Here is a 12,882-nt window from a genome sequence, read left to right on the forward strand (position 1 = left end):
CTTCATGATTCTTTGAATGTACCATGCTGTCATTCGAGTAACTGTGAAATCATACTGAAGATGTAGCTGAGCAAATTTGAATATGTCATTTACGAAGTTGGACATTTTCCTTTCAACCAACCAACTACCTATAGCACAAAGCGTTTTCTTTCTTTCCCAACCTATTGTTTCTAAAGCCTATCTTCTTTCGATTGGATCTTGATCCAGCCTACTACAAGGATCCTATATCTAGAAATGTAACCTATACAAAGGTAAGATGTATTTGTTTCCTTTAACTTTGGTTTTTGGTTTCTCTTGTTACATGATTAAAGAAGTTATAAAACAACACATTTCTTTCTCGCAGAATGTATTGAGTCGATTAATCAGACAATAAAAAGCTAATAATATGAGGTATCATGGTTTTTTAGTCAAAGTGGACTCCATTTAAAAACTTTGTAAATTCTACAATGGTAACTCCTAAAAGTACAAACATGCAAGCACATAGTACCACATTAAAAAAATTGCAAGAGCCACCTGGCAAAATGAAAATGTCTTGGGCAATTCAATTACGGAAATGCCCTATTGAAAATAAGGCGGGAGGGCATCTCCTTCTCCAACAAGCTTATATTCAGAACAAGTCACATTTTAAAACCTAAAGCTTCTTCATTTCTTCAAGTGACTTCAACTGCTTTGTTCAAAAAAATCTTCGATATGTCAATGGACCTCGACCCAGATGAAGTCTTTCGTGACGATGAAGATGACCCTGAAAATGAATTCTTCAAGGTAAGCCCCTTGTCCTTTTTAAAAATAAATAAATAATTAGGGGTAGGGGAATGGGAAATGGGTAAACTAAACATGCAGGAAAGAGATTCCTGTAAGGAATTGTTATGATTTTTCACTTGGTTGTTTGGGCTAATATTGATTATTAAGCTATTTGATATTTTTATGTATCAAAACTAAACATGCAGGAAAGAGATGCTATTAAGGAATTATTGGTGTATCTTGTGGATGCTTCACCTAAAATGTTTTCCACTACTTGCCCAACGGTTAGTCCTTTTTACCAGCTGCTTTTCTCATTTTGATTGATTTTGGTCAGTTCCCGTTACTCCACTTCACTTTAAACTGATAAAGTTGACTTTTTTCACTGTGAATTTCTTTTAGACATTAATTTATAATCCGATTGAGTAGAGTTCAAGGTGCCGTATCATTACATAGTATTAAAGTTAGGTCCATTCATGTTTGAGCTCTCGGTCCATGCTCCAGTAGGACCTGGGCGTAAAGGGGTTGGTTGGTTAGAGTGGGTTTGGTTCCCACATTTATTGGGGAATGGAAAAGCGCTCTGCTTATATGGACTTGAGCAATCACCCCGTCTTGAACTATGAACTAACTTTTGGGGTTGCAAAGCACAACTGTTAGGAGTTGTTTTTTCTGGAAAGGGACATCTCCTTGAGGTTGGATTTCTATTGCTTTTTGTTAAATGGAAATGTGCATTTTAAGCTGTATGGTTAACAAACTAGTTCATTTGGTAGAGATGAATAGAGAGACTTGGTGATAGGTTATTAAGCTAATAAAGATGGAACTTTTATTGTAGAAGTCTTATAGAAACTAATTTATAATCATATAGAAAGGCATTTCTTGCAAAGCACATTTTTTTTTTAAACTTGTAATGAATATATATATTAAAGTTGCACCCTAACAGGGCAAAGAGACTTTACAAAATCCCAACCAAGCTTAAGCTACTGCTTTACAAGGATCCTATCATATCAATAATCAACTAGTGATTCAACCTCCTTAGCATAGCTTTCAAAGCACAATTGTTAAAATGGTTCATGCGATATTCCTGGTGTCTTGTTGGTGTGATTTGAACTTGCAGCTGGAGCCTGGAGGAATGAAAAGCTTAATTGGGCTAACAGCAGGTTCCAAACCAATATTTGGCACCTTGTTTGTGTTACTTTCATTAAAATATTCTAGGGGATCCTAGGAGCCTATTTTTCTTAAAAGCATCTTCTCAGTTTTCTTTAGCATTTTCACCTTTTGATTGTAAGTGTGGAATCCCACTCATTTCTTCATTTTTGCAGGATGATGAAAAGACTGCAACTCATTTTCAAGTTGCCATCAATTCCATTGCACAATCTCTCAGAACTCAGATTATTAATAGGTCTTATGATGAAGTTTCTATATGCTTCTTTAACACTGTAAGCCCTTGTTCTCTAGAAGCTGTGTCTACCCTATTATGATTATAATATCTTTAATCGCTGCTTTTCTCTATCTACAAAATTATTTCAGAGTTATACTTACTCCCCCCACCCAAAAAAATAAAAAATAAATAATGAGGAAGAAAACAAAAAAAATTAAATCCTGAACTAACCTTTGCTGGACCTTCTTTTCCACCTTGGTTGTAACTTGAGAATTCTGTGTGGATTTGTATTTTCCTTTATTCTAAAAAAATGTGGACATAGATTTTCATTTACTTGTGGGATCCAAGTCTTCCTTGTACTGTATAAGTCTGATCAAATATTATTTAGGTGGGCCAGATGTATGTGCTCTTGTTATGCAGCAGACTAGGTGGGTTAAAGGCCACTTCTATCAAGGCAGATTTGTTTTTGCTATTTCCCCCCTAACTAACACCTGTTTCGAGTTTTTGTTTCCTATTATTAGTATTTCCAAATTTTGATAAGGGAAAACCAAATTTGAGAATTTGTTTTTAGTGATGATTTTTTCTTATGTTCTTTTTTTTTGTGATTTCAGCGGGAAAAAAAGAACTTGCAGGACCTAAGTGGCGTTTATGTATTTAATGTTCCAGAAAGAGAGGATCTGGACAGACCAACAGCTAGGCTAATTAAAGAATTTGATCAAATAGAAGGTAAATCATCATATCGGTCTCTAATTTAGTTTTTGGTGGGCGTGTAGTATTGCACCTATCTCTGTTTTGACTAGATTCAACATTGGTCCTCAAATTGCTTCATCTTAGGTCACATCATTACAGTCAAAATTCACATAAGCAAAGTGACTCGTGCCAAGTTGTTGTATCATCATTTTTCGTCTTTTTTTTCCTTGTAAATATGAGCTGTTTCTCAGACTTAAGAGGAAAAACTCATCCATGAAGGTACTCTTAATTTTGCTTCATTAGCACCTTTCTTTGTTAAAGCCCACACTTAAATTTCAGTTTTTGCACTTAAAACCTTAGTGCTTTCTATACTTTGCATTCTGAGGACTCTGGCTTGTTGTCAATCTGCCTAAAGGAACATAGGCTCTTGAATGTATGTAGAAGCAGTCATTTTTACTGACTCTTCACAATCGTCGTATGGAGTACTTTATTAGTCCTTGTTTGACCAGCAAACTGGAAAACCCTAAAATGATGTTATTGCATACTTAATTAATAATAGTGCGGTGAATTTTCTGCTATGTCAATGGACTGAGAAAGCTTTGTCCTCTATACGATCAGTTAAATGTCTTGCCTCGTCAATGAATAAACTCAAGGAAAAACAGTGTGAATTTTTTTGGTTTTCTAGACTTGTGCTGCAATTACCTGTTTAATTTGTTTGCAGAAAGATTTGAAAAAGAAATAGGAAGTAAGTATGGAATTGTGCCTGGCTCTCGTGAGAATTCTCTTTACAATGCTCTTTGGGTTGCACAAGCCCTTCTCCGTAAAGGGTAAAATTTGCTCATTTCCTTTTTGTTTTCCCCTGAAATGATGTGCACCCTCTTATTTTACTTGTGTTCAAACCATTTCCAGATCTGCAAAAACTGCTGATAAACGCATTCTCTTGCTTACAAATGAAGATGATCCTTTTGGTAATCTCAAAGGTGTCATAAAAGTGGATATGATGAGGACAACGATGCAGCGTGCCAAAGTATAGTATCTATGCCACATATTTATATATTAATATTATAGTCAGTTGAAAACAAGTCCCAAAGGAAAAAGTAAATTTATGTGAAGATAACTCTGAGTGAAATTGAGATTGTTTTGTGACTTCTTGAACGATTATTACAATACTATTCTACTCATAGCGCTAATGGTTGCAGGATGCTCAAGATCTTGGTATTACAATTGAGCTTCTTCCACTAAGCCGGCCAGATGATGAGTTCAACGTTTCCCTTTTTTATGCTGTATGACCATTATTTATTTTTGAGATCCTTTGTTGCATGTTGTTGTTATCTAATTCAAGATCTTTGGCTTCAGGATTTACTTGGTCTGGAGGGTGATGACCTTGCTCAGTTCAAAGCTCTGATAGGAGAGAGGTATACTTTACAAAAGATTTCAACTGTTGAGGATTCCCCATGGATAGTTGTGAGCTATTCAAGTTTATTAGTATGCTCAGTATATGTATGGCTGTCTCATATGATTGCACTAGTCAATTGATGAATCTCCATCTAAAATGTTAAACTACTTTCTGAAGGACTTGATATTTGTTGACACAATTTACCGTAGTGTGCTTAATAATTATTCATTAAAGGAGTCCAAAATAAGAACTTGTTACATATAGTCATGCTTTCTTTCAGTGATCGAGATGATGTAGTCAGTTGTTGTGTAGATATTTCTCTAAGTGATCTAATGTTCATGAAGATTTAGTACGATGACAATATGAAATGAGCGTAAATAAAGAAGCGGTGATTCATATGGTCGAAACCAACTTGCTTGGGACTACGATTTAGTTGTTGTCTATCTAATGTGTAGTTGTTGATCTAATGTTCAAGAAGAACAAATCACCTAAGTTTTCTTTCCTACAGCTTCTTATAGTAGTGCTAGGAAGTTTCATGCTGGAAGCATGAACGGTTGCACCTGTGGTCTCCATTTCTTGAAAGATACATGTAGTGAAGTACTGATTGAAATTCAGATTCTTGTATATTAATACTCAGAGTTCTCTATCTGTTTCTTAAGATGAATTTGTCCTTATGTCTAGGCCTTTATACAGTGTGTGGGAGTATGCATGATTTTTTTGGGTAAGTAACACAACATAGTCATATAATACTATTGAAGTTTCTAAAATAATTGCTATACAGACAGATTGCTGAGGGACTGGCAAAGGTATACAAGACAGACAAGATAATTGTCCAATATAATTAGGTACAGACATTATATGTCTGGTAAATGAAAATAGGAAAATATATTTTCCAATACCATGTGGTTGTTCCATTGGAGTAGCATTGAACAGACATGAATACAGTGAAAAAGAAATAGAACTTTGACAATTAGAGGGACTGAACATGCAAAGGACATAAAAAACAAAGGACATAAAATTGCCCCCAAGGCCTAGCTCAAGTGGCAAAAGGTGGAGGATTTGTGGCTTAGGTCGCAGGTTCAATCCCCACACCATGCAAAGCGAAACCTGGTATTTAGGTGGAGAAGGGTAGAGGGGCGGGCCCATTATCCACCGAGTTTAGAAGGCTGTGATTGGTCCAAAGGGCGGGTCACAAACAGATTTCGCGGTTATCAGAAAAAAAAGAACATGCAAAGGACATAAAAATACATCAACTTGTGTATAACGCAATTAAGAAAAGCATAATACATTTTTTTTAAAAAAAGGTAGCATAATACTAAAGATAGAATATAGAATCTCCAGACTATCAGCAAAGCTCCTTTACCTTCCCATTTTAGGCTTCACCGAAGGACAGATTCCATTTCTTCAATAGGTATTGGTTACTGGAAAACTTACTCAGTTATTTGAATAATAGTCTTGAACAAGGAGGATTTTTTTAAGTGGATGACAACGGAAAGAAGATGATCCATTTTGTGCATTCAGAGAGAAATGAGGGTCCAAAAGGTTGATATGAATGTTCACAAATTTGCTTGTTAGTTTTATTTATTTATTTGTTTTCTTGATTGATGACATAAATACTCGAATGTAGAAAACCAAATAACATGAAGGTGAGATGACCAGATCTGGTAATTGGGTTGAATGCAATTTGTGCAGACATTCAAGATCTGGTGTATGTGCTTTGTAGGCTGTTAAACAGCTCAAGCTTGTACATGTCCTTTATTTATCTAGGAATCTGATTGGTGGTGTGTTTTGTGCCTATGTTACTAAATTATGCATTTTTATAACTTCCTGCATTTCCAAAATTTGTGGTTTTATTCTTTATGATCAAGATGACTAGATAATAAATGTCAATTTTTGCAAGGTGTTAAGGTGTTGAATGCACTTTGAGCCTGTTAGATTTGTTATTCTTTTAGAGCCTAAATTTACTGAAAATGTATTGGTCCCTGTTTTCATGTGTTCCTTTCCTATGTTTGCTATATCAGGTTTGAAGATCTGAACGACCAGCTAAGGAAACGAATGTTTAAGAAGCGCAGAGTTCGAAGACTTAGATTTGCGATTTTTAATGGATTATCTATCGAACTTAACACCTATGCTTTGATCCGTCCAACTAATCCAGGTCTGCCTTTGTTGTCCTATCTTTTATTAGGTAATGATTACTGTGAGGCGACTATAAGTAAACGCTATATTCTTATTATTTTTCTGTAGGGACAATTACTTGGCTTGATTCGATGACTAATCTTCCTTTGAAGGTACTTTTTAGCTTCATCGTCATGCTTTGTTTTTAACCTTGTTTCTTTTGTTCTTTGGAAGTTCCCTATCAATTTTGTTGAGTTTATGTGTGTCTCTTGTTTAGTGGGAGGGGGATTAAGAGAATTATTGTTCATAACTAACTTTTGCACTTCTTGGGGTTTTGATTTTTATTAGTTCTGATTGTAATGGATTTGCAGCAATCTTTTGACTATTCGTTGAGGGTACAGTGTTGTTTTCTTTCTTACGGTCATTTCGTCCAAAGAAAAATCTCATTTGACCATCTATCTTTCAATATATTTGTCAGCCTTTAGATGGGTGATTGCAGTTTGTAGCTATACATTTTTGTGGAAGAGCCAGTATAAGTTTTTCATTTCACTTCTCTGTACATCCCAATTATACAACAATTTTTTTGGTTTTCCTTGCCGACCAATCATGTGAAGACACTCTTAGGTCAATGAATATCCTATGGAGATCTTGGCAATGAATCCATAGCAAAACAAACAGGGAACCTTGTAAGAAAATTATCATGATATTTATCGAAAATGCTGTTATTTACCAAACAAGTCCTTCTAAAGCATTTTAGGCGCTCCTATCTAGGTATTTCTAATACTATAAGTTTTCTTAGTTCACATTCTATCTTGAAAAAATAATACATAGAATCCCGTTATATGTTATTTATGTGACTTATGTGATTATAGGGGAATTAAACAGTGTTACCATTGTAATGCATTTCTAGTAATGCAAAGTTTTGTACCACAAACTAAATATTTTTTTTTAATTTTTTTATAAAGGTAACATTCACTTCTATATATCTACAGGTATACTACATCAAAGTGTAGTCCCCCTCCAAAAAGTTCTACTTACATCATTCCTAAGATATTCTAGTTACAGCTAATCAATAACATTAAACATCTTCAATAACTCCTATCACTACTTGCTTACACCAAAATAGTACAGCCCTAGACAGTTTGTCTTTATCTTCTGAATATTGTTCTGTTTTCCTTCAAAACATCTTTGATTCCTTTCCTTCCAAATTGTCCACCAAATGCAAGCTGGGACAATCCTCCATCTCCTCTTTTTTTTTTTTCTGCATTTCCATCCCTGTTCCAGCATTGTAGGCCTTCTATAATTCTCCCAGGCTTTGTCCACTTGATCTTCCTCTTGTGGATGAACATCTGCCACAATTGATCTGTCCATTTGCAGTGTAAAAAGTGAAGGTTGACCGTCTCCACCTGTTTTCACATAGATAGCATCTAGAACATAGATTAGATTTCCTCTTGTTCAAGTTCTCATGTGTCAAGACTGCCTCCTTTGTCAAGAGCCATGTGAAGTAATTCACCTTGTAGGGAATTTTTGTTCTCCAGATCATCCTCCATGGCCATCCTGTTTGCTGCACCTCAGTAGAACCGAGTTCTCTGTATGCTGATTTTACAGTGAATTCTCCCCCCCTCCCCCCCTTCCATAATAGTCTATCTTCCTCTCCTGTCAGATTGGTAGCCATATGCATTGTGTGATGAAATCTTGCTATGGTTGTCATTTCCCAATCATTTAGGTTCCTTCTTAGAAACAGGTTCCACCCTTGTTCTGTCCATAATTCTGCCATTGTTGCTTCTTGTGCTTGGTTCAGGCTACGTAGTACAGGGAAATCATGTTTGAGCGTTTCCTGTCCACACAAAATGTCATTCCAGAAAGCTACTTTTTCTCTATTGCCCACCTTGCAATTTGTTCTCTCCCTGACTTGTTGCCATAGGTTCCTGATAGATCTCCATACACTACAATTGTAAGGGTTGGTCACCACCTCTGTCATCCATTTGTCCTCCATGCCATATTTTTCTGTCATTACTTCCTTCCATAGAGATACTTCTGGTGAGACAAATTTCCACAGCCAATTCATCATCAAGCTCTTGTTTTGGGTACTCAGCTTTCTAATCTAAATGTTGTGTTTTATACTGTTTACTACACTGAAATTACTATTTCTTATACGGGAAACCAAACAAGCTCGTAGAGCTGATGGAGTTCATTGGAGAAGTTATTACTCTCTATTTCAGATTAGTGATGGATGGATGTGTCTACTAGGTGTGTTAGATCTAGGACACAAGGTTTACTAAATGAGAAGTATTATAGTTGAAATTGAAAAAAGTTTGTGAAAGTTAAAGTAGTGTTCGAGAATGAATGGAGAAGTATTTTGTGGTAGTTGAAGATTTGAGATTAGAAACCTGTGTTTCACTTGAAATACACCTTTAAACCAATACCTCAATCTTTCACCTAGTGTTCAAATGCTTATATATTTATGGCCAAACAAGTTTTTGCAAATACTGATGTGCCGTGTTTGTAAATATTGAAATAATATTATGACAAACCGGCCCTTTGTTTTAGAATAAAATAGTTTCAGCCTAGAGCGGGTTGGACATAGAGGATTATTATAGCTGGCCCCAATGAGTTTGAGATTGAGGAGGAGTTGATTGGTTTGGTTTTTATGTAAGTTCAAGTCTAAGCATTTAAATTTGTATAATGTTTGCATAGTAGAAGATAAGAAGTAAAAACAGTTGGGGGCTGTAGGTGAGAGAGGGTATGCTGGGGAACATTTATGTATAACATGGTTGAAATTGGATAGACTGTTATACGTAATGGATTAAATTCTGGGTGGGCTGTATGTTGGGAAGGTGTTACAGGTGGTTGTGGAGCTACATAATGTCCCATATAGGATATTTTTTCCCAATAAAAAGAAGACTCAACTTTGTATAAGGAATTTCTAAAGGTCTGAGCTGTTCTGTCCATTGCCTTAAATTGTTTTGTTGGACGCTCATATTCAACACATATTTCATGCATGCAGCGACAATAATTTTTTGCCATGTCATATTAATATTTGGTAAGTTATTGAGGAATTTTGTGTCGGCTTGTTTCTGAATCCCACTTTCTAGGGTAAGTCACCATTTCCAAATTGTCACTTATCATTGAAGTTGGTAGAAAAGTTAATGAAATGTCAGTTCTGGTTTGTGTTGGGATTTGGTATAAAGCAAGTCTTTAACCTCTTCTGTGTTCTTCCTTGTTTACAGACTGAGAGATCCTTCATATGTGCTGATACTGCTGCTATAATTCAGGAGCCTCCAAAACGCTTTCAGTCTTACAAAAAGTCGGTATCTGTTTCTTAAAAGAATGACTCCTTCCTCTTCTTCTACTCTGAATCTAGGCTTCTCTCTTCAATTATCCTTATTTTAGATAAATGTCTGGGTGGCATTTTTCATGTTTCTTCCAAATCTTCTTATTGTGTGTGTATATATATATATATATATATTTTATTTTATTTTTTAATTATTTTTTTGACAAATAATCTTCTTATTATATATATTCAACAATTTAATATGAAACTGAATACTGCAAATTACTTTTTCTAATGTTTGATAAATAATTATAAAAAAAAATTACTTTTTCTAATGTTTGATAAATTGGGAATTGAAAATCAGTTTGTATTGGAGTACCATTCTATGGCCTGCAATTATATTTTAATGATGATCATTTTGAGTGCTTTAATTAAAGTTGTCATTGTTGGATGTTGAAATTAGTCAGTCTAGCTACAATGTGATGTTACAGGTACTGAATTCATGCATGTTACAGAAACCTTTTATTTTTGAAAATTGTGCACTACACTTTGAAGAAGTGTAAGTTCTCTTCTCTTTTCGTAATGCTCCATAGGTTTTGTTGACTTTTTTGCTTTGTCCTATAAAAGACTGAAGAATATTATGTTATTAATGAAGTGGTGGGAGAACCATGAGGTTTCAGTTTCAATTTTCATTAGAGATAAAATAAACACAAGGTGATATTTTCTCATCTGCCCAAGCCTTGGGGGAATACCTGATACGTGTACTGGCAGGATGTAGTAGATATTAGATGAAATTAGTCGAGGTGCACACAATCTGACCAGATACCACCATCATAAAAAGAATGTGCCATATTTCAGAACCCAAAAAATTGTAAGAGACCTTCCCTATTTCACGTTGCTCAACCTCCTATATCCTATATAGTGAGTGTTCTCGTATCTTGTCAACAATCAATTTCAGTAAAACCTTTTCACTTCCAACGGGTAGAGTGAATTATTATTTGTTTCTTTGAAAACACTTCAAAATTTAACCACTAACGATAGCTCGTACTACCAGAAAATAGTAAAAAAGACAAGATCAAAGGTAGCTCAATCTCTTTGCAGATTATCCAAAGAGAAGTCAAAACATTACCAAGCCTCTCCACAAACTATATTAGTATTCAGCTCCTAACAGTGCTCTTTTGTTGCATTTTTTCCAAAATTTTCTGATTAATTTAAGAGAGTATGGATACATTGGGACTTGGAACAGGTTGTTAAATCCTCACCATTTATGTATTGAAAAAGATTATGTAGTGAACTTGGGTATCCTAGAAAAAAAGATTATGTAGTGAACTTGGGTATCCTAGAAAAAATTCAAATTTGAGTTTCCTTGATTTGCTAAATTTTGCTTCACTTAATTACCAAATGACAAGCCCAACTCGACTCTGGTAGACTTATTCAGTCATTCACTGATGTCTTGTCCCTTTTTGTTTCAGTGAGAATGTCATGTTTTCTGTGGATGAGCTTTCAGAAGTCAAAAGAGTTTCAACTGGACATCTTCGTCTGCTGGGCTTCAAGCCATTGAGCTGCTTAAAGGACTATCATAACCTGAAGCCAGCAACTTTTGTCTTTCCCAGTGATGAGGTGTTCTTTTCAATAATCCACCTTCATTTTTCTTGTTTTGATTCAGTATATTGTCATAGTTAAAGGTTATTCACAGTCATCAGGCGTCTTCATTCTCGACAAGCTAGGCTGGTTAATATTAGTCCAACTTCTACTAGTTAAATTTTTTTATTTAAAACACTCTTTAAAATATGGTAGTTTTGTCAATTTATATTGCTGACAGATGGGATATTGGATTGGATCATTTCACCTTTTAAAACTACATCTAGAAACGAGTCTGATGAGTCAACTTGATTTGTACTTTATTTCTACATTTCTATATCTATCTTCATGTCCTTATGGCATAGTTAATCAAATTTAGCTTTAACAGCTTGGACTATGCAGTACCAATGATTTCTTACCATACAACTTTACCACTTTGAATCCATCAATTGGGAATACTTTTCACTATCTCTTATAATATGTCATTTCCATGATGATCAATTCTATTGCTTCTCCTTGGTCCTTGCAGGAAGTGGTTGGAAGCACTTGTCTTTTCGTTGCTCTCCACAGATCAATGTTGCGGCTTAAGCGGTTAGTATGCCTGAAAATTTTGTTAATTTAATTAGCAAACATGGTTAAGTTAGTAGTAGGGAGTGATAAGTCCAGTTTTGCTTTTGACCTGTTATCTCTATTTAGAAGTGGCTGGATGCTCTTTTTCTTAGGTAAAAGTCCATCCATTCTACATTCAACTGGGTTTTCATTTTCATTTTGGTCACTGTTCATACTGTTTTGTCTATTTAAATAGGAAAACTGTGTCTCTAGCCAGCCTTTTGTCTAAAGTAATTCATGCAACTGTTTTGTTGTCTTTCTCTCCTTCTCATTTCACCTTATCTTAGGTAGTTTGAACAACTCTATCAGCATCCCACTGTGCTAAATCTTGTTTGAAGTTGTATATAAACAGTCTGCAGTAGTACTAGTTTGCTTTGATCTCAACCATTACGGAAGTGGCACTTGTTGCCGACTTATGGGCATTTTTCTGCTTGCCTTCTTGCATTAAGATTAGTTTGCAAATGTTTATTTTTGCTCGACTGTAGAAATAAGTTCATGATCTTTCTGTTGCTGTGCTGCTGAGTGTGTTGCTGTTTTGTGTTTGACTTTAAACTATCATCGCAGTTTTGCAGTTGCTTTCTATGGGAATTCAAGTCATCCTCAATTGGTTGCTCTTGTTGCACAAGTAAGACATTGTGTTTCCCCTCCAAATCCTTTCGGATTATATGTAGACTAAATCTGCCTATTTATGCACCTGTGATTGCTGGGATCAGTGATTGCCATCACCTCTGACATGCACTGAAGGATGTGTTGAGTGTGATAGTGAGACAACAATCCAAGTATATTATTTGATACAATCACTAAGATTAGTCTTAACGACTTCATTTGTTCGCGAAATTCAAAAGAGATCTACTAAGAAGTATTAAGTTGGACATTCTTAATCCTTGTGTGATCATAATTTCAGAATTCCAAGAATTGAAAGAACTTCCATTACTTTCTTGTGTGTTTCGCTAATTTTCATGAGAGTTTCTTCTTTCTTTTTTTCTTTTTTTTTAAAATTCTCTTTTCAAATGGTATTGGAGCCTCTACGATTTTGATAGGGACTTAAGTAGCTTATGCCTACTCGCTCCTCATGCGAGGTGAAAGTTTTCCCTTTTTCTT

General features: G+C 35.2%; 1 protein-coding gene across 1 annotated transcript; it reads left to right on the plus strand.

The window, feature by feature from the left end:
• The first annotated feature begins 612 nt into the window (after nucleotides 1-612).
• On the plus strand, nucleotides 613-12,472 carry LOC102580271 (ATP-dependent DNA helicase 2 subunit KU70). Its single transcript, XM_006364641.2, has 14 exons — nucleotides 613-762; nucleotides 948-1,025; nucleotides 2,058-2,174; nucleotides 2,728-2,842; nucleotides 3,528-3,633; nucleotides 3,716-3,833; nucleotides 4,006-4,089; nucleotides 4,163-4,221; nucleotides 6,224-6,357; nucleotides 6,447-6,490; nucleotides 9,548-9,624; nucleotides 11,064-11,211; nucleotides 11,702-11,763; nucleotides 12,346-12,472. Exons 1-14 carry the CDS (start codon nucleotides 691-693, stop codon nucleotides 12,455-12,457), a joined length of 1,326 nt encoding a protein of 441 aa, XP_006364703.2. The 5' UTR covers nucleotides 613-690; the 3' UTR covers nucleotides 12,458-12,472.
• Nucleotides 12,473-12,882: the final 410 nt, after the last annotated feature.

Source organism: Solanum tuberosum, unplaced genomic scaffold (assembly GCF_000226075.1).
Source record: "Solanum tuberosum cultivar DM 1-3 516 R44 unplaced genomic scaffold, SolTub_3.0 scf00496, whole genome shotgun sequence".
Lineage (NCBI taxonomy): Eukaryota > Viridiplantae > Streptophyta > Magnoliopsida > Solanales > Solanaceae > Solanum > Solanum tuberosum.